Source organism: Hordeum vulgare, chromosome 3H, assembly GCF_904849725.1.
Source record: "Hordeum vulgare subsp. vulgare chromosome 3H, MorexV3_pseudomolecules_assembly, whole genome shotgun sequence".
Classification (NCBI taxonomy): domain Eukaryota; kingdom Viridiplantae; phylum Streptophyta; class Magnoliopsida; order Poales; family Poaceae; genus Hordeum; species Hordeum vulgare.
In genome coordinates this window covers 582,094,571-582,115,979 of record NC_058520.1, presented here as the reverse complement: position 1 = coordinate 582,115,979, position 21,409 = coordinate 582,094,571, and the positions used below count along the sequence as shown (strand labels likewise).

General features: G+C 48.4%; 3 protein-coding genes across 3 annotated transcripts; all 3 read left to right on the top strand.

The window, feature by feature from the left end:
- The first annotated feature begins 1,893 nt into the window (after positions 1-1,893).
- On the top strand, positions 1,894-5,358 carry LOC123445341. The gene is made up of 7 exons (XM_045122313.1): positions 1,894-2,357; positions 2,713-2,831; positions 2,916-2,981; positions 3,280-3,477; positions 3,979-4,097; positions 4,293-4,398; positions 4,487-5,358. The coding sequence occupies exons 1-7, from the start codon at positions 2,072-2,074 to the stop codon at positions 5,102-5,104; spliced, it is 1,512 nt and encodes a 503-aa protein (XP_044978248.1). The 5' UTR covers positions 1,894-2,071; the 3' UTR covers positions 5,105-5,358.
- Positions 5,359-5,821: 463 nt separating this feature from the next.
- Positions 5,822-11,705, top strand: LOC123442091. The gene is made up of 17 exons (XM_045118194.1): positions 5,822-6,368; positions 6,516-6,855; positions 6,955-7,119; positions 7,255-7,301; positions 7,727-8,081; positions 8,223-8,360; positions 8,479-8,560; positions 8,708-8,784; positions 8,857-8,975; positions 9,060-9,177; positions 9,759-9,875; positions 9,971-10,062; positions 10,167-10,233; positions 10,345-10,426; positions 10,546-10,637; positions 10,881-11,024; positions 11,106-11,705. Exons 1-17 carry the CDS (start codon positions 5,980-5,982, stop codon positions 11,250-11,252), a joined length of 2,571 nt encoding a protein of 856 aa, XP_044974129.1. The 5' UTR covers positions 5,822-5,979; the 3' UTR covers positions 11,253-11,705.
- Positions 11,706-18,007: 6,302 nt separating this feature from the next.
- On the top strand, positions 18,008-20,949 carry LOC123445339. The gene has a single exon (XM_045122312.1). It carries the CDS (start codon positions 18,089-18,091, stop codon positions 20,669-20,671), a length of 2,583 nt encoding a protein of 860 aa, XP_044978247.1. The 5' UTR covers positions 18,008-18,088; the 3' UTR covers positions 20,672-20,949.
- The last annotated feature ends 460 nt before the right edge of the window (positions 20,950-21,409 follow it).

The window sequence follows — 21,409 nt, the reverse complement described above, 5'->3', positions numbered from 1 at the left end:
ATTGCAAAACCTTCCAGATAGATCCAAAAACCATGGCCATGGCATAGTGTGAACAACACTCAGACTGAACTCAAGCAAATGTTATAATCTAGGTAGAAATGATCTTGCTCAATAATGGGAAGGTATTCATATGCAATACCTACACTGATTTTCTTCTGGAAACAGAATTGAGAACAACAGTGTGGTGAAACATAGAGCAAGTATTGTAGCACAAGGGTTCATGCAGATACCTAACTATTCTCCAGAGGTGGAATCTCTTTCCGATAACTTATATCATTGGTAGTATAAAATCATCTATCTATGCAGTAGATAGATGTGTTGATCAGATATCCATGTGTATCACTAGATTCAGTCATATATGATTGATTCCCGATGGAATCTCACTTCTGAATCGAAATGTAAAACGCAACATACAGTGTGTAAAATCAATAAGTCACCATATGATTTATTATTATCGTTGGTACATTTGGTACAACCGACGTAGTGAGTTCCTTATGCACAAGGATTACTCCTATAATGATGATTATCCATGGTTGTGTGTCTGCAATGATGACACTTGTAATCATCTAAATGACGGAGTTTAAAATGAAGGATTTGGGTAAACCAAAATACCGCTAGTTTGTACAACTTGAGCTCCTTCATTCATACATTATGGTATACTATGTTGTCTATATCCAAAATATATTGGAGAAATTCATTGTGGACAAATCTTATCCATCCATGACTCTCATGGTAGTTTATTTTCTAGACGTAGAGAATGATCTATTTAGACCAAAAGATGACGGAAATGAGACATTGGGACTCAACGTTCCATAATGCTATTGGATCCACCAAACACAATTAGTTGGGACTCAAGAATATCTATCGTATCTCCAAAGGCATCAAACATCTTGTCCTGTTTTTTCAAGTTTCAGGGAAATCTGAAGACCAATACCATTGGATACATTGATCATATCCCCGCTATGGAAGATCATAGACATGCTTAGTGTTCCTACTAGATGTGGTACCATCTCATGAGAGTCATCGAAAAAGACCTCGTGGCTACATCCACAAACCATTATCTCAAAGATAATGTTTCTTGTGTTGCTCTGATGCAAACAGGTTACACAATAAGCAATATCACTGTTTTGCATATCTTGCAAATCAAATCATGTGACTGATTTGCTCGCGAAGTCTCTACAACTTTTATATTCCAGGACTATGTTCATGGAGTCTCTACAATCATTTTTAGTGATGTCTATTCCCTTTGTATACATAACAGATTTCATATAATAAAGAGTTACATCATTTGTTTTTGTTTGTAACAGCTTTGACACCGTTAAACCTCCGTCATGAGCTGTGCTGAATTTTAATTGGAAACTTTAAATTCCGATAATGTATTTCCCGAATTCTAACTGGAAAATCCAAAGTATTCCTTTAAAAAATGAAAGCATTGTGGATAATCATAAGTTGGTCCAGTGTCTATTCTCTAATTTGGGAAAGATTCAGCTCATTCGGATGAGAGGATGGCAAAATTGATAAAATTGATCCCTCGGCTGAAAGAACTCGCAAAGTGAATTCGAGGAAAAAATTAATTTTGTCAATTTTGCATGAGAGGATAAACATTCTGATGTCTTGCGCCCGAAGTTTGACCGAACTTTGACGGGATGGCCCTCTGCTGGGATAGACGGATGGACTTGCACAAGAAAAGAAAAGAAGTTTCGAGACGAGAAGCCACGTCCCCATCGCGGATGACGTGGACCGTGACTCGCCCGAGCGGCGTCCTTATCGGAATCCGGACCCCCATTCTCCCGCTGCCACCGGGCCCCAGCCTCCGAGTCAGGCAGGCCCCGCCACTGAAAATCCCCGATATTTCTCTCGCCCACTGCGCGCGGGCCCCACCACCACCACCACCACCACCTTCCCTTTCTTCCTCCGCAAGAGCAGGGCCAGCTTCCTCCCTTGGCCTTTGATTATCAAACTGGATTTGATATCAAGCGCGGATCCGAAGGCCGCCGAGCTGAGCGACACTCCCCACCGAACAAACCCTAGCGTGGCCTGGCCTGACCTGAGCTGAGGCCCTTCCTGCTCGATGGCCAACCCCTCCATGGCGGCCGGCGGCGGGGTGCCGTGGGCGGAGGGGGTCCGGGCCGTCGGGGCCCAGATCCGCAACCGCCTCCGCGTGGCGCCCGTCGACCGCCGCTGGCTCTGGCGCCGCCCCGAGGGCCGCGCCGCCTCCGACGCCGTCCGCCTCTGGTCCGACCGCCTCCGCGCCTTCCTGCAGCGGGACAAGCACAACCAGCAGCACCAGGGCCCCGACGCGGCGGCGGCGGCGGCCAGGCCCTCCTCCAGTGCCCTCAGGTTCTACAGGAAGAAAGGTATGCGGTTCTATACACCGGTGCCATTGGTCTGTCTGATAGCTCCATGCCTAAAAAAGACATTGCTGAATGAATGCCTGTTCGATGTGACCATTGTTGCTCTTGGTGTATTCCTTCCTTCTGTTGTAGTACCTGTGTCCATAACAATCTGATTTTAGACTAATGAGATTATAAATGTGTCGCCCCTGGTTATGCATCCTTTATCGCTCTCTCATGATAGGAGGGGGGAACAACCCAACAACCATAACAATCTGATTCTAGACTAATGAGATTCTAGACTAATGAGATTATAAATGTTGCACCCTTTTCCTCTTTATTATACCAGTTTCTAACTCACATCTCTTTGTCAATGCAGTGGGCAAAGAAGTTAACGGGGTTGAAGACTCGGTGATTTTCCGCTCGCTGCAAGCGCTGGCCGTTCCTCTTATCGGGAATGCTTGCCATGTTTTTATGCACGGCCTTAACTCTGTCCAGGTAATGTAGCTGAAGAGTGATTGATTATCTGAAATACTCGAGCCCATGCCCCATGGGCCTCTGCTAACCAATGAAGTTTTGCAGATTTATGGCGCAGAGAAACTTCAGCAGGCATTACAAGAGAGGCCTAAAGACAAACCTCTTCTAACGGTATGTGCCTACGTGGTCGAGTAATTGCAAAATGTTACTCTATTACGGTGCATGGCATGTCGTCTGAAGGTAGCCAGTAGTCATAAACCCATAGTCTCTTATATGTTTGCAACTTGTACTGAAGTGATGGATTGGTGGTATTTGTCCTGCATATTTTCTCTATGAATTGTTGCATCGCCCAGTTTTTTAACTGTAATTGCTTCAAGTCTTACAAGGTGCATTTCTTCCTTACTGCATATTTTTCTCCACTATGCATTCTTCTAATCACCCAATGCTTCTGTCATTTTTATAATCTTAGGTCAGCAATCACGTGGCTGCTATGGATGACCCTTTTGTAATTGCCTCCCTTCTGCCACCGTCTGTTATGTTGGAAGCACAAAAGCTGAGATGGACACTATGTGCGACTGATCGTTGCTTTACAAATCCAGTTCTGTCCACGTTCTTCAGGTCTGTTAAAGTGTTGCCTGTTAACCGTGGTGAAGGCATCTACCAAAAGGTATGAGATACATTTCGTTTACTGTATGTAGGGGTCTGAAGTTATTTATTTCAAGCATGCGTGCAGTAGATTAACCATGCAAATTTTGATGCTAGTAAACCAGTTTATTCATGGTATATACTTGGATAAATATTGATATTTAGTTTGTTGACTAATGGTGCCATTAAACCAGTATCACATTGTTGGGAGATACTCACTGGGCTTTGCCTTGCTCAGCTAAACTTCCGATCATTATATTAAGACCATTAACTTAACTGGCAAATACATCCTTGTATTCAAAACAAAGTTTTGAGCTAGTACCTGTAAATATCTAGTGCCTCATTATTTTTTAGAAATTCACCTAGAGGTTTCACAAGTGAATGCCATTGTATGTTTGGATCAGTGCTCTAATCTGCTAAGGATCTTAACCGGGTACTGTAGAGAGGACGCAGTATGCCGTACGTGTTTGAGTCTGTTTAGTTTTCTCGTCACAGAACACCGCTCTCTTCTTTCGCTGTTCAGGGAATGGATATGGCGCTCTCAAAGCTTAATAATGGTGGATGGGTTCATATATTTCCTGAAGGAAGTCGTTCAAAGGATGGAGGGAAAACCATTGCTCCTGCTAAGAGAGGTGTTGGAAGGTTAGAAAATTATTTCCTTGTACTGTGCTATCTGCAATTATTGGTGAACTCCTCTTGACTTACTTTCATGTAAAAAAAACCTGCATTTTGCATATCGAATTAGTTTTTGCGATAGTTGGGTGTTAACACTTCATACTTTTTGTCCATTGTCGAGGTGCGCCTATCTAATTCCTCTTCTTTTCTTCTTCTTACCAGATTGGTAATGGATGCTGACAGCTTACCGGTTGTTGTCCCCTTTGTCCATACTGGGATGCAGGACATAATGCCAGTCGGGAAGCGTATCCCAAGAACAGGCAAAAGGGTGTGTGCCCTCGCACACAACTAATATTTCTTGTTTTCATTGAATTTAGCTGAGTACTGAACTGTTTTTATTTTATTTGATTCTGTAGGTGATAGTGGTTGTTGGAGACCCAATCAACTTTGATGACCTGATGGCTGACAACAGTAACGACTCCCAACATATTTCTAGAGGTGACTTGTATGACAAAGTAACCGAAAGGATTGGGCAGCGGCTGCAACAACTGAAGGTGGAAGTCGACAGATTGGCGGCAGAGCAGAAGGCCGAGCTCCAAAACCGTTGCACAGCCGATACAGTCAATGACGGGTACAAGGTGTGGCAGCGGGTCGACTGGGAGTCCTTCGGCATAGGAAACATGCTGTCCTCAGCCGAACATTCGTCGGCCCAAGAGCCGCCGAAGCAGATCCAGCATGAAGTGCTCCTGGCGGAACAAACTGTTTCTTCTCCAGCAACGCAAGCAGAGCCCGAGCCGCGCCTCGAGGAGGAACAGAGCATTTTCTCTCCGATATCTCGTGACGCTGGCGTTCCGCACTGGTTCAGCCGCCACACGGACGCCTCTGAGCTCATGGGGTTCGCCGCGCGTGGCCTGGTCAGGAATGGCAGGTCCATGCAGGAGGGGTACCGGCAGTGCCAGGAGCCGTCGGCGTTCAACGCCTGGTGGGAGGCTCAGACGAGCACCGCAATGATGCCCAGGTGGAGCACCGCTTGACCTAGGCCACCCTGAAGGGGGTGCCTTCTCCTTTGTACAGTTATCCGACAAGGACGCCGACATGAATTTAGATAGATTGCTTTGTTTTCCTCGTGCTGGCAGTTTTGGAGCTAGTATGAACGAACGATGAACTGGACACCTTAAGTTATCTTAGAGAATAGAGATGATGTGAAATTTCGATAGCTGAAGTCAGGTTTGATGTAAGCGATGTCGGCTTCTTTATGTGCAAGAACTAGGGAGCTCTTTGAGATGAAGGCTTCGCTAGCACGCAGTGGTTTTTCTTTCTCTTGCCAGAGGACAATGTGCATGCACCCTTTTCGAAAATGAAGTGACTAGTGAGGCAGGGGCGGCAATGACTCCTCCATCAGGTGATGCCATCTGATAATCCTAGCCGAGCATTCTCTGCAATTTCTCCCGTGATCATTATTGCCGTATACAGTTTTCAAGAAAAGAAAAAAAAATCAATGAAATCGAGCGTGTGGGTCGCGAGAAAAAAGATGGATTGCGTCCGATCTTTCGCTAACGTCAGGTCGACTGGACGTTAACACAGTCCAAAGGTAGTATCAAGAGTTTACTCCTTCCCATTTTTCCCCTTCATCACGCAAAATTCGCTGACGAAACATTGTTGGGCTGGCAACGGTACAAAAGGTGATCGAAGCCCGCATCGCGCCTCCAACGTTCACATGCGGCCAGTTCGAATCTCGATCTCTTTAGAGCCGTTGCAGCCCACCCCACACCACCTCCACATTTTAAACCCCGACGCCGCCGCACCATTCATCCACACGCCGCAACGCCAGCCCTCCTCCAAACCTCCCCGTCCCCATCTCGGCATCTCCACCTCCATCCGTCAGCAAGCAAGCGATCCCGTCCAAACCATGGCCCTCCGCGCGCTGGACAACACGCTGCCGGCCGCCGTGGCGGACCAGCGGCCCAAGAAGGCCGCCAAGCTGCTCCCCACGCCGCCCGCCCGCTCCCCCACCGGCAGCGGCGTCAACGGCAACGGCAACGGCAACGGGAAGAAGCAGCAGCAGCAGCGCAACGACGAGAACTCGGCGCCGACGCCCAAGCCCGCGTCGCCGGTGGCTGCGGAGCCGGCCGTGGAGTACGTCCGGTCCGAGGACCTGCCGCCCGTGCCTAGCCCCAAGGCCCGCGCCGCCGGCCTCGTCGCGGGGCTCGACTCCAAGGACTGGGTCAAGGTCTGCGAGTCCCTCAACGACGCCCGCCGCCTCGCCGTCCACCACCCCGCCCTCCTCGCCCCCATCCTGTAAGCTCCCCTGGCCTCCATCGTATGGTTTTCGTACCTGATTTCTGGCGGATTTCCTTCTGGATCTGATCTGACCTGGGAATGGATCCGATTTCTGGCGTGTTTCGTTCTCAATCTGATTTGATCTGCCGGATTTCGAGGGAGCAGGGAGAAGGTGGTGCTGGGGATCGTGAAGACGATGAAGAACCCGCGCAGCGCGGTGCTCAAGACCTCCGTGATGGCCTGCGCGGACGTCTTCGCCGGCTTCGGCAACCTCATCTCCTCGGCCTCCGCCGACGCGTTCGACAAGCTGCTGCTGCAGCTGCTGCTCAAGGCGTCGCAGGACAAGCGGTTCGTGTGCGAGGAGGCCGAGAAGGCGATGCGCGCCATGGCCACCTCCATGCCGCCGCTGCCGCTGTTGAAGAAGCTCAGGGCCTACGTCCACCACGCCAACCTCAGGGTCCGCGCCAAGGCCGCCGTCGCCATGGCGCACTGCGCCGCCAGGATGGTACGTATCCTAGGCCCAGGCCCGGCCACATGAACCAGCTGTTCTGTTTCTCTGACGCAAGCACGAATTAATCATGCCCGTGTCAATTGGAAATGGCAGGACGTGGAGACGATGAAGGAGTTCGGGCTGCCGGCGCTGCTGCAGGTGGCCGCGGAGCTGCTCAACGACCGGCTGCCGGAGGCGCGCGAGGCCGCCCGCAGCATCGTTGGCTCCACCCACGCCGCCTTCTTCAAGGAGGCCGTTGAGAAGGAGCAGGAGAAGAAGGAGAATGAGCAGCTCCAGGAGGAGGTGAAGGAGAATGAGGAAGAAGAGGAGAAGGAGAAGAAGGAGGAGCCGTCTGCCGTGGCTGCGGCGTGGGAGAGCCTGTGCGCGCTGAGCCTGTCGCCCATCTCGGCGCAGGCCGTGGCCAAGATCGTCTCGCAGTTGCAGCCGCAGCCGCAGCCGCAGTAACAACTCTGCTTGATTGATCGTCTCATCTCATCGGCGTCCCTTTCGGCGCGTGATTCGTAGTGATGCATGCCATCTCGCATGATCTGCCAAACAAACGTGTCTTCATGTTCTCTAGGCTCTAAGAATTGTTGGTGTTTTTTTTACATTTCCCCGATAAATTATTACAAGAAAACATGGTTCCCCATCAGATCACGGGAGTATCCGTTTCCCGGAACAAAACAAGTATGTGTCGCGAGTCGCGACGCGCTCCTACATACAGTACAATTCAGCAGCAACTTTTTCACCTTCTGGCGGAAGAAATTTTGACCCATGTAGGTGTGTAGGCAGGGTAGCTTGCATCGAAAACGACGACGACGACGACGACGATGATATGAGAGCCCCGTGTGCGTCCAAGCGCGTCGCTGTCCGGTGAGTGAGCGAGTGATCCACGCGAGAGTGAGCAGCTGGTGAGTGATTGCTTGCTTGCGTGCGTGCGTGCTTCCAGGAACCGGAAGAAAATCCTCCCCCATCTTCTTCTTCTCCCTCCTCTTATCTCCTGTCCCCGTCCGCATTCCCGCACGTTCGTTCTTGTTCCTTTCTTGATGGACGGGGGGCAGAGCGTCGCCAAGCGGCACGCCGCCGGCGCCGAGGAGGACCCTGACCGGCACCGCACTCCTCCTCCTGTCCATGCGGCGGCGGATGATCTTGACGACGATGGCGAAAAGAAGGCGTCTCGCCCCAGCAGCAGCAGCAGGCGGGTCGCCTCCCTCGACGTCTTCCGCGGCCTCACCGTCGCTGTAGGTGGCTTCCTTCCTTCCCTCCCTCCCTCCAGGCGTGCTTCCTCTCCACCCAATCAATACTACTCACTAGTTTCCTGTCAGTTTCGTGTCTCTGCCTGAATCCTGATCCAAGTGTCTTGGACCGTTTCGCCGCTGCAGCTGATGATACTGGTGGACGGCGCCGGCGGCGAGTGGCCGGTCATCGGCCACGCGCCGTGGCACGGCTGCAACCTCGCCGACTTCGTCATGCCCTTCTTCCTCTTCATCGTCGGCATGGCCGTCCCCCTCTCCCTCAAGGTCCCCCTTCTCAATCCTAGCACTTCATTGTCTTGTCACTGTCAGACTATACAGTAGCTAGTTTCGTCACACCGTTCCTTGTTCTGAACTTCTCGTTCGAAATCAAACAAACGTGCAGAGAATTCCAGACCGCGGCCGGGCCGTCAGGAGGGTGGTCATAAGAACGCTGAAGCTGCTCTTCTGGGGGATCTTGCTGCAAGGTTGCATTTGCTGATTTGTTTACACCGAATTACCTCCTTGAATCTCCCTGCCATGAACTCTATTGCCTCTGCGTTTCGACATTGGCCGCCGCCCCCTATCTGGAAAGGGGAAATTCTAACACATGAGCAATGTGTCACCATATGCAGGCGGTTACTCCCATGCTCCAGATGAACTCACCTATGGGGTTGACATGAAGCACATAAGATGGTGTGGTATCCTCCAGGTACCGATCAACGCTTGACAATAATGTATGCATCATTCATGCCAGGGAATGATTCTGCCTTTGCTTCTTCAGAGGATTGCCCTTGCATACTTGGTTGTCGCAGTCATAGAGATCGCCACGAAAGACGCGAGGGTTCAGGATCAGTCAAGCTCGGGCTTCTTCTCAGTTTTCAGGCTGTACCTGTCCCAATGGTATATATGTATATGCATATACAGGTCTTTTTGATGCCATCTGAATTGTGAATCTACTAATTGTGGCATCTGTGTATCTACAAGGATTGTCGCATGTTGCATTCTTTTGATCTACTTGTCCCTTGTTTACGGGGTTTACGTTCCTGACTGGGAGTTCACGGTGCGAAATGTGGATAGCCCGAACTACGGCAAAGTTTTAACGGTATGAGATTACCCGACCTTTGTAGTTCTACTTTCTTTATGTTCTTGTGAAAGTGTTGATGTTGCATATATATTACTCGTATGTGCGTAGAATTAACCTTCCATATCATTGTGTACTTAATTAGTTGATTCCGAGTCTGTATGGATAGTTTTCTTCATCAAGAACAATGTACTGAAAAGATGATTTGACAAGCGTGTCCCCAGGCAAGCTCAGGAATCCTACCATTCTTCACAAATTCTTGTCATGACAAGCTGATTGAACTGCATTTCCACAGCAACATATAACTGAGTACTTCGTAGTTCAGGTTTTCATGTCAGTTTAATGATACTAAAGCGAGGCCAATATAGAAGTACATTATGCAAATTGTGCCATGTTAGTGTTATTTTATTGCACTTGTACAATCAAAGTAATTTCTGGTGAAGTTGCAAGTCATTTACAGTAGTATTGCCTAAACTGATTTCAGTATGCAAAACAATTACTCAATTTTTTTTCCTGTTAGTGTTAATTATTTTGCAGCTGTACAATCAAAGTACTTTTGTGAAAAGTTGAAACTCATTTACAGAGTGTTCCCTAATGTTTAGGTGGCATGTGGCACAAGGGGAAATCTGAGCCCTCCTTGCAATGCTGTAGGTTACATCGACCGTAAAGTTCTCGGCATCAATCACCTGTACCAGAAACCTGCATGGAGGAGGCACAGGGTCTGTGTTTTCACTTTTCAGACAACAGGGCATCTTGCTGTTCTTCGCAGTTATCTTCAAAATTTTACCCGCCAACTTATGAATTGTTTACGCAGGACTGTACTGATGATTCCCCACATGAGGGGCCTTTCAAAAGGGACGCCCCGGCATGGTGTGCCTCGCCATTTGAACCTGAAGGTTTACTAAGGTAAGGGTACTATGTTTTGTTGCATGTCAATGGTGGGATTTCTGATCATCTGATGTAGTAATATATAGTTCACTGTTGACACGGTTCTTTGATATTTTTTGCAGCTCATTTTCAGCGGTGTTAAGTACGATCATTGGCGTACACTACGGGCACGTGCTTGTTCATATGAAGGTGATTTTGCCTCACATTTCAGGCCTTCTTTTTTGTCGGTGTAGAGTATGGACTGACCACAACACAGACATGCTGATTGTTGACATGTTTATTGTTCCTGTATAATTTCAGAGTCATATGGACAGGCTAAAGCAGTGGGTCACCATGGGCGTAGCTCTCCTCCTCCTTGGAATCATTCTGCACTTCTCTCATGGTAACTAGAGTACACAATACACATTCAACAAAAAAAGAAGTTACAACTTATACATGCTTCCACTCCTCCCCTGTCTGAATACGATTCAACAAAGTTTGCTCTTTCACATTTCATTGCAGCGATTCCTCTGAACAAACAGCTGTACACGCTCAGCTACATCTGCGTGACCGCCGGCGCCGCTGGCATCATCTTCTCCATGCTTTACTTCCTTGTATGTCCTTCTCAATTTTCCAAAACTAGTTTTATTTCTTAAATTGGTGTGTGAAACAACAATTGAACATCAGTAGAAAAAAATAGAGCATTCAAATCCTCCAGTCCACCTAGAATAATTTAGGCATACCCATATGACATTCCATGAGTTCAGTTCGATCCTGAGTGTATGTGATCTTCCATGGCTGACATCCCGAGCATCGTCGACGACAACATTGTTGTTGACACCTGGTGGATTCCCCAGGTCGACGTCGTGCACCTGTGCTATGTCTTCGCGCCGCTGCGGTGGGTCGGCATGAATGCGATGCTGGTGTACGTGATGGCCGCGGCGGGCATCTTTGAGGGCTTCCTCAACGGCTGGTACTACGACGGGCCCAACAACACACTGGTAACTGAGAAGAACTTAGCTACTTGACATCGACCACCTTCGGGCTTTAGCACACGCTGAGAAATTCTGTCACCACTGCAGGTTTACTGGGTGAGGAAGCACGTGTTCGTCCGGGTATGGCACTCAGCCAGGGTGGGCATCCTCCTCTACGTCCTTGTCGCGCAGATCCTGCTCTGGGCGCTCATCGCCGGCCTCCTCCACCGGGCCGGGGTTTACTGGAAGCTCTAGCCACCCATGAGGGTATTGGTGTCATCATTTGCTTGTGTGTTGGAATTGTGCAGAATGTGTGTAAGAAGACAAGGAAGGTGCAAAAGCATTTCAACATGATCCCAAGCAGAAGCATGACTAAGCTTCAAAAAGCTACAAGGGCTGCACCTAGTGAGATGAGATCTATGGTTCAGAGGTGAAGCAGAAGCAGTATAGCCTATGGGACTATGGGGGGAGAATTCATACATAAGTAATTAGCAATCTAGAATGTCACATTTGTTAACTTATGATTAGCACATTGTTAGCTTCTGATCATCCACAGTCTGATCCAACTGTCCAGAAATATAAACTTGTATCCAGTCTGATGCATGTAGTAAGCCATCTTTGATTTTCTGAAACTGTTCGCAAGGCAGAGGACTGTTAGGCAGAGACTAGTGTTACAAGCAAATCCAATGCCAGCCGAGTCATCTTTCATTGCTAGCAAGTTACAAATCATCGGCTAGAATCACGCTATCATGCAACGATGTGATGCATTGGCGCTGTGATGTGATGATACTACTGATTTGGCCTCCTCTTGTGGTGCGAAACCAGAGTACTATGTGCAAGCATGATGTACTAGCTTTATTATTCTTTTTTCGACATTTTTTTCATGACATGCTGCATCTAAATTCTGTTATGAAATGTCATCCTTGTACGCTACATGTGAACTAGCACGAAAGCCTACATTGAACTGTAGACAAAGGCGAAAACAAACTGTGTATAAAGGGGATAGGCTACATTTTACAATTCTTTTGATCTAAGAATTGTGGCATGGCATCGTATCCAGATTTCACGTATCTTTCGATTCTACTTCAATTCTAATCTTTCATTTCTTTCTGGCTTATGCAATTTGTTTACACCTGCTTTTCCCTTGCTCTGTGTTGTGGGTTTCAGATGATGGTAGCGGCTCTGGTCATCAGAAGCGCCGCGTGAATCCAAGTCGTGCAACTAGCTGTAAGCATTTCCGCACCGCAGAGGATGACAGTACCAACGCCAACCCCAGTGCCCTACCCAAGTAGAGAACCAATAAGGCTGCCACCAAGTCTCCGAGGACTCAGTCAATGAGTGAGTTGCCAAGCAAGGAGTTCTGCATTGCTCGTCGCCGCAACCCGTACATCAATCTGCAAGATCAAGCTCTTATCAACCGTCCATTCTCGACCAAGCAACAAGGTTCTATATATCATGATGTGCTCAAGAAGAAAAATAACCTGTTTGTTCCCCATGTCAAGTCCATTGATATTGACCACATGCAGAGAATATTAACTATTTTCGTGAAGCTCTTGCGTGTGTGACAAGCTAGATATTACCAAGCTCGTGACATTCAACAAGGATTTTGATGCAAAGTTGGTGCCCATGTTCTTTGCCACGGTCCATCTCAAAACCAATGAGGAGAGGACAATAACTTGGATGACAAATGGGAGAAGACCGTGTGCTACTTGGAAGGAGTTTATGTATCTCATGGGTGATACGTCCCCAATGTATCTATAATTTTTTACTGTTCCATGTTATTATATTATTTTTGAACCATGACGGAAGGGAAAAAGCATAAGAAAATCAAAGTGAGTTGGGCAAGAACGATGGTTTTCCGAAACTAGGGGTAAACCTGCCGAAGGGGGCACAAGTAAGGGCACAAAATTAATTATCCCATTCCTTTAAGTTTCAGCCTTGCGACCATCTCCCCCCCCCCCCTCCCCGGGAAACCCAAAGACTTTGATTTCTCAGAAGGTGCTAGCGGAGTCCTATAAGCAACATCCGTCAATCCCTAGTCGACATCATTTATGATTGAGACTAGGACGGTATCTAATCATCTTCGAGCCATCAACTTTCATTCTTGATTAATGAAAACATCCTTGGTAAATGCTTTTACAGTTGTTCGTCTTTCACAAATCCAAGAATTTCACCTCTGACTATGAAATACGAATGCCCCAGACAATCCCTATTAATCATTACTCCGATCCCGAAGGCCAACACAATAGGACCGGAATTCTATGATGTTATCCCATGCTAATGTATCCAGAGTGATGGCTTGCTTTGAGCATTCTAATTTCTTTAAAGTAACGATGCTGAAAAGACGATCTGACCAATTAAGTCTAGGAGTGCGATCCGAGTCGAAGGGTCGAGTAGGTCGGTGCTTACCATGAGGCGGACCGGCCAACCCGGCCCAAGGTCACTTCAACAACTTAAAATTACCGCGGCTGCTGGCACCAAACTTGCCCTCCAATGGATCCTCGTTAAGGGATTTAGACTGTACACATTCCAGTTACCAGACACTAATGTGCCCGGTCCTGTCATTTATTGTCACTACCTCCTTGTGTCAGGATTGGTTAATTTGCACGCCCGTTGCCTTCCTTGGATGTGGTAGCCTTTTCTCACGCTCCCTCTCTGGAATCAAACCCTAATTCTCCGTCACCCATCACCACCAAGGTAGGCCCCTATCTTACCATCAAAAGTTGACATGGCAGAAATTTGAATGACGCGTCGCCGGCACAAAGGCCATGCGATCTGTCGAGTTATCATGAATCACCAGATCAATGAGCAGAGCCTGCGTCAGCCTTTTATCTAATAAATGCGCCCCTCCCAAAAGTCGGGTTTGTTGCACATATTAGCTCTAGAATTGCTATGGTTATCCGAGTAGCATGTGCCATAAAAAAACTATAACCAATTTAATGAGTCATTCGTAGTTTCACAATTCAAATTGGTTCATACTTGCACATGCATGGCTTAATTTTTGATACAAGCATATGACTATTGGCAGGATCAACCAGGTAGCATGTCCTCGGTGACATCCAGCGCCGGGAGTTGTCCTATGGTTCTGCATGGAAACACAGAAGCAACAGTCAGGACAGTTGTCGCTATTGAGCGGGAATAGCTCATCCTTCTTGAGGATCGACGCATAGAGTAGCGTATCCTACCATGAAAGTGTGAGGAGGTAGAGGCAACTCTTGTTCCTGTTGTTCTCAGTTGGGAGAGCTTTGGGTCGGGTCAAGGCAACCAAATGAGCCACGAGCCTTTATCGTGAGCAGTATCCGACAACGCGAGCGAGGTTGCCTTGATAGCAATAGGCACATTACATGCCAGTGTTACGAGGCAACGCGGCAAGCGCTATTTGGCTACAACAAAACACCCGAAGGGCGTAGGACGTGAGGGAACAATTATGCGAAGCACCACTTCTCGTAGGTCGGGTACTTATATGCAAGCACTTCCTAATCCAGTGATACGACGCCACCCAGTTGGTGGGACACGGCGCCAATAGTCAGCTGTCGAACGATGGGGTATCTACCTGCAGATACGAGTCCAAAGTTGCTCATGCGCTTAGTAGCCTACATCGGTCAAGCCAACCAAGCCCCGCCCGTGCAAAGCTCGAGATGATCACTTGCACGAAAGTGTCGTGAGAGGCCACATCACGCATGTGTCACCCCCCACAACGATAAAGTTTTGGGGGCAACTATATTCCAAAGGCAATTTTGGTGCAACGTTGTCCAGTCGATCTCATGCACAAGACATGCTATTTTCTTGTTTCCCGAGCCACGTTAGGATGCTGGGTCAGAATTTCACGCGAGACGTACACAAGTCCGACGGGACAACGATGACGTTGCCTTCGAGGGCAACGGTTATCCGAACAAGGCTTTTTAGGGATTGCAACATCGTCTAATTAGTCTTGTGAACGACACATGCTAATCTCGTGTAACCCAAGCTACGTATGGCTCTGGATCAGGTTTTCTCATGAGACGTACATGAGACCAGGAGAACGACGGGAAATTCGAGCCAACGATTGGAAAAAGCAAGGGATACTTGCCGCACTGCCGCCGACACAGCAAACCATGGAGGAGGTTGTCCTGGCAGCTTACCAGGATGCATTCGGGTGAGCTTGGCTGCCTCCCGCCTTAATCGACCTCACCGACGGTGATGAAGACGACAAGGGCAAGGTGGACGGCTAGGGCAGCATTATAAGTGGACTTTGGCCGACGGTTTACCGACCATTTATGTTTAACTTGTAGAGCGCCTGTGCGTTGCTACGAGCTACAATGCATATAAATAAATCAAACGAATGGTTAAGATCGCCTTCAAGGTCGAAACTCATTTCTTCTCTGTCCGAACGTGTTTGGACATCAAACGGGCTAGCGGGCTCACTAACGGGCTAGCACACGTTGGAATATACCTAGAAGACCGGCTGCACCCATGTGATTACCTCTCATGTCGCTACCTCTGCAACTAACACACCTAGTCTCAAACTTTCTATGACCGCATTTACTACCTCTGCAACTAACACACCTAGTCTCAAACTTTCTATGACCGCATTTACTTCGTCATTGTAGTTAGCTTCTAACGTAGTTGAGGTACTGGACCTACTTGCATTTACATGTTCTCTGTATATATCTACGCACACGCGATTGATAAATACACAAGTTGAGTCCTCTCGTGCTCTTCTTCTCTACAACTCCGTGGAGCGTAGCCATCACGGAGTTGGACGACTACGCGTGCACCGCTGTGTGGTGACCCCCTTGACCTGCCCAGAGGCATCAAAGGTCGCAACGACATTGTTGTGGGTTAGGCGGTCAACTCCACCGCCAGCCGCCAATGTCCATGTAAAATAAAAATACAGTGCAGCGAGCGGGAGCGCGAATGTGTCCTATGTGATGGCATGTATCCAGACTTGGCCATCCGTGGTGTCATGGCACACATATATTGAGTTGGGGGTAGGGGTGAAGGGAGGGAAACAAACATGCAAGCAAAGCGGATACGGCGAGCGATCGCGACACCACCTTTTCTTTTCCCGCGTGATGGGTCAAAGGTCACTGTGCTCACCTTTGCTCTCCCTCCTTCACTCTTCCATGGCTTGCGGAAGGGACGGGAGAAACCCCTCATGCATGAAGATCCAAATCAAATGGGAGCTGGGTTTGGAAACAAAAACAGAATTGGGAATGAATCGAGAAGTATTTTTTTAAATGATGGATCAGGAAGGATTTATGGAAAGAAATCAAAACAAGTAAAAACAATCTGAGAAGAGGAACACCAAGTCAAAGGTGTGTTTCACTCAAAAAAGATCGATGGATTTGTTCCTTTGTTAAAAAAAATCGACGTGAGATGGAATAAAAATCGACGGGAGGTGTGACGAATGAACCGCCGACCTATGTACATCCCCTTTAGGAGTAGAGATACTGAAAAAAAAACTTCCTACTATTAATTATTTGCATCCCAAATTAAATTGTGGCTAATTAATAAATTGAATTAATGGCTCGATTTCATAATTGTTTTAGCGCAAAAAATCCCTACTTAGATGGATTTAATTATTTGTATGTGTAATTAATTTTCTGTCTATTAATTATAATAATGGCTTGATTTCCAAATTAATTTGGTTCTTTGTTTCTAAATTATGTTTGTATTAACGATTGAGTACCGACGAGACAACGTACAAACTCTCCAATTAGGACTAGAGATTCTTCGTTTCTAAATCATGTTTGTATTAATGATTGAGTATCAACGAAACGACGTACAAACTCTTCAATCAAGAATAGAGATTTCCTTTTTCCGCGTGATGGCCCAGAGGCCATCGTATTCGTCTTTGATCTCCCTTCTTCTCTCTTCCATGGCTTGTTGAAGGGACGGGAAAAACCCCTCATGTAGGGTCGGATGGGGGTTAGGTTTGGAAACAAAAGCAGAATCAGGAATGTATCGAGAAGTATTTTTTGAGACGATGGTTCGGGAAGGATTTATGAAAAGAAATTAGAACGGAGCGGAATCAATCTAAGAAGAGAAACATTAAGTTAAAGGTGTGGCTCACTCGAAAAAGATGGATGGGTTTGTTTCTTTGATTAATTTTTTTGATGCGAGATGGAATAAAAATCTGTGGAAGGTGCAATGGATGAAAGCCTAACCTATGTACTACCCCTTTAGGACTAGAGAGATACGATTGGAAAAAACTTCATATTATTAATTATTTGCATCTCAAATTAAGCGCGTGACTAATTAATAAATAGCATTGATTGCTTGATTTCATAATTGATTTGACGCAAAAAAAATATCTAATTGGATGGACTTAATTATTTGTATTTGTAATTATTTTTTGTCTAATTAATTGTATTAATGGCTTGATATCTAAATTGATATGGTTCTTTGTTTTCAAATTATGTTTGCATTACCGATGATGTACAAACTCCCCAATTAAGAGTAGACATAATGTTTTTATTACGTTTGTATGTGGTCATGTGTTTTTTCTTTTCTTTTTGACACATGTAAATTTGGATCTGGCTCTCGTTAGATGCAGTGATGCACCATCCGATCCGATTAAAAAAGACAGACGTGTCCATCCATCTAATCGATCTAAACGAATAAAAAAAAAACCATGCGTCCGCTTGAGACCCGTAAGTTGAACCATATTTTTGTTTCTCAAAAGTCATGTGCTTTCCGGCTGTCCGGCTCACCCGCGGAAACGTACCACGTTGGACTTGCCCCGAGTTACCCAAAACGTACCTGTTCCAAAACTGACCGGCGCCGACTTCCCAGCGGTGACCGCCGATTAGCAGCATCCATCCATGCATCCATCCCCACGGCATGCATGCAACCGAGCCTATCACGGAACGGATAAAGATCGTGCCCCTGCCGTGCGTGTCGCACGATTTACTTAACCACGTAACCTCCCGCCGTGAATCTCGGCTGCGGTTGCCCGAGACGGAGCGGAGAGATTAGCGGAGCACTATCAATTAGCCGCTTGATTCCCCACGGTTTCCCCCGAACCCCAAACCCCCAAAGCTCCCAAATTTTCCCGTCTCCCTCCACCCCTCCCCACCGCCGGCGCCGCCGCCCCGCCACGGATTAGAATGCCGGCCCCCGAAGGCTACGACCTCCGCAACGGCGAGCTGCAGGGCCCCACCTTCCTCACCGTCCCCGTCCCGCCGCACGCCCCGACGCCGCCGCCGCCGCCCCCCTGCGCCGCCTCCCCGCCCAGCCCCGTCCCGCGGCTCTCCTTCCGCCACCTCACGCCCTGCGCGCGCTGGCACGACTGGGTCGGGTCGTCCCTCGCCGACCCCGGCTTCGCGCCCGTCCTCCGCGCCGCGGGCGTCTGCGACGCCGTCGCGGCATCCACCGCCGCCGTCGCCCCCGACCGACACGCCCTGCCCGCGCTGCTCTCGCTCTGGCACCCGGGCTCCCACGCCTTCCGCCTCCCCGCGGGGCCCGCCACCTTCTCCCTCGAGGACGCGCTGCTCCTCGCCGGCCTGCCCCCCTCCGGCGCCCCGCTGAGCCGGCCCCTCACCCCGACCGAGGAGGACATCTGCGCCCGCCTCGTCGTGGAGAAGGAGAAGATCAGGGCGCTCCACCCCTGCGCCCGCAAGGCCCGCCGCGTGTCCGCGGAGGTCTGGCTCGAGTGGTTCGAGAGCCGAATCCGCCCCGGGGAGGACGACGAGCTGCGCCGGCTCGGCTTCCTCGCCTACTGGCTCGCCTTCTTCGTCACCCCAAGGCTAAGGTCCAAGGGCGGCGAGCTGCCGGAGCGCGTGTTCGCGCTCGCCGCCCGGCTTAGCCTCGGGGAGCGCGTCGCGCTCGGGCCGGCGGTGGTGGCCAATCTCTACGCCGAGATGGACAGGATTGTCACTACTGGGCTGGAAGAGGGGGCGAGTGGCCGCGTGGATGTCTGGGCGCCGCTCTGGCTGTTGCAGGTGTGGCTGTGGGAGCGGTACCACCGCCTGCAGCCGCCGGAGCTGAAAGCGCCGGAGTTCCCTCTCTCCAATGTCCGGGCGCTCTACTGGTCTCGGAGGAAGAGGAAGACCACACAAGAGGAGGCTCTGCGTGTCCTGCAGGAAGAGGATTGTTTCGAGTGGAGGCCTTACCTCCGCAATTCGCTCGACTGGTCTGAACCTGATTGGTTCAGCAAGGAAACTCTCTTGGTGAGCTCCAGAGGTAAGGATAAGCCAGAGTGGTTGGAGGATTACATTGCGATTATCAGACAGGCGGTGTTGACTGGATCGTATGGGGATGATATGGATAGTTCGGCAATGTACAATCCCCACATTGTCGCGAGGCAGCTCGGTTATGATCAGGATGCGCCTTTTCCTCTTGTACATGGGTTTGATTCCAAGGGGATCAAGGTGTGGGTGCCTGGTATCTGTAGACGTGGCCTTGCTAGCAAGGAATATGTTGCGTGGTTGAATGACGAGTTCGTGACGCACCAGGAAGCTGACCGGTATGTTAGTCCAGTCGACGAAATCGGTACTGGCTCATCTCCACTGAATGCAGATACAGCAGCTGGTAAATCTGGAGAATGTACCATGCAAGATAACAGAAAACGTATCAGAGAAGAGCAGCAGCTAGCTCAAGAGGTCAAAACAGAGCTGATTGTTCTAGACCATAGTCCATGTGATATGGACTCCAGTGCAACCGCGGTGAAAAGAAAGAATGGGAACAGCAAAAGACGAGATGAACTTTCTGAAAATGGTGATATGCACAAGAAAAGTACGGCATTTGCCAGCGAGTGCCATGAAGGTCTCCAGCAATATGATGACGGACCTTCCACTGTCGGTTATCCTGAGAAGAATTCCTTGCAATTTGACGGCCAGAAGTCCCATGGTCTCCAAAAAGATCCTAATTGTTACATTAATAAATGTGATGAGCTGCCACAGCCTGAGAGTGACGATGAATGCATTGTTCTTGAACCAACATGTGAAGTCATAAACCTCGATGATGATCAGGAAGATGAGGACAGGCAACTTGTTCTGGAGCTACAAGAGTTTGTGCGCTGTGGGCTTTTCTCACAATGGGAGGAAAGCTCTGATGAAGATGAAGATGAAGGAGGTGAAGGAAAGAAAGAGACGCCAAAGAAGAGCAATATTGACCCTTATGCTGAAGCAGCCATGAGTGAGTACCCTCTCTTCTTTGAGCTCATTCCCCAGAGACCACATTACAAAGGGTTAGTGAACACCAGTGACACTATACGAGATCTGGCCTGTAGAGGACTGTGGTTCTTATTGGTTGGTCTGGCTAGGGAGGTACTCAAGACATCCTGTGATACAGAAGCTTTAGAGGTTGCACATTTGATGAAAAAAGCTCGGCAACTGGAAAGAAATGGGTTCAATGTGAAGCATTTCGTTGCCCGTCTGAAGGAGCCACAGACCCGACTCAGAAAGCTTGAGGATTCCAGGGCAAGGCTCGAGGATGCCCGGACCAAAGAGCAAGAACCAAAAGGTGTTAAATCACTTTCAACCCATCTGAGTAATCTGAAACACAATGTACTAACAATGCAGAGGCACTTGGAGGGGAACAAGCAAGCTCGTAGTGCATCTGTGCGTGATGAGTCGAGCGAAGGAATCGATCTGGCCAGCCTGGAGAAGGAAGTAGAAGCTGCAGAAAAATACTGTCAGGCGATGAAGGATGAAGTGGCTGTGATGAGACTGAAATACGCTGATCTTTGACGCTTTCTTGGTCTGTACATACTAAATAGTAGTCGATGGATTCACAGTATGCACCTGGTAGCTGATCCTCTGAACCTGATCCAGATTTTGATTATGAGGTTCAGGCTCCAGTGGAACTTTGGAAAGGTGTCGTACTGAAACACAACCCCTGTAACGTTGAATTGGCTGAAGCATGTTTCTTGTTTTTGCTCCTGCAATAGGGCCATTGTGTTAGTGGAACTGATACTTTATTAGAGCTTGATTGTTATCCATGGAATAGAGATATCCTTTTGAGCACAGTACTGCATTTTGACTTTATGATTTACTAACGAAGTGTGTCAAATTTCAAACCCGAGCTTGCTGTCATCATATAAGGTGAGTGATCCAAGACGTAATTATCAGATTGCTAGTTGCAACAGGTAATTACTCATAAGATTGGAATTCAAATGAACAATTTGAAAGAGCATAGACATTACGACATTCCTTATGTTAGGGAGCATAACTCATTCTTCATCTTCTCTAGCTTCTTAGAGCGAGAAAGGCCGGACACAGGACGACGACGGGGAGGGCAGCCTAGAAACCCACCAGACTTACCGTCGGTGGTTGAGTTGTGGCGAGCAGCAGCCATGGAGCACTTTGGTCTAATTTCTGGCGAAAACAGGTGTCCCGAAACAACTTGCACAGCTTGAAGCAGTATGTAACCCTGGCTAAAACGCTTGTATTTTCCCTTCAAATCACTAACTCACAAAATGCTCAGTA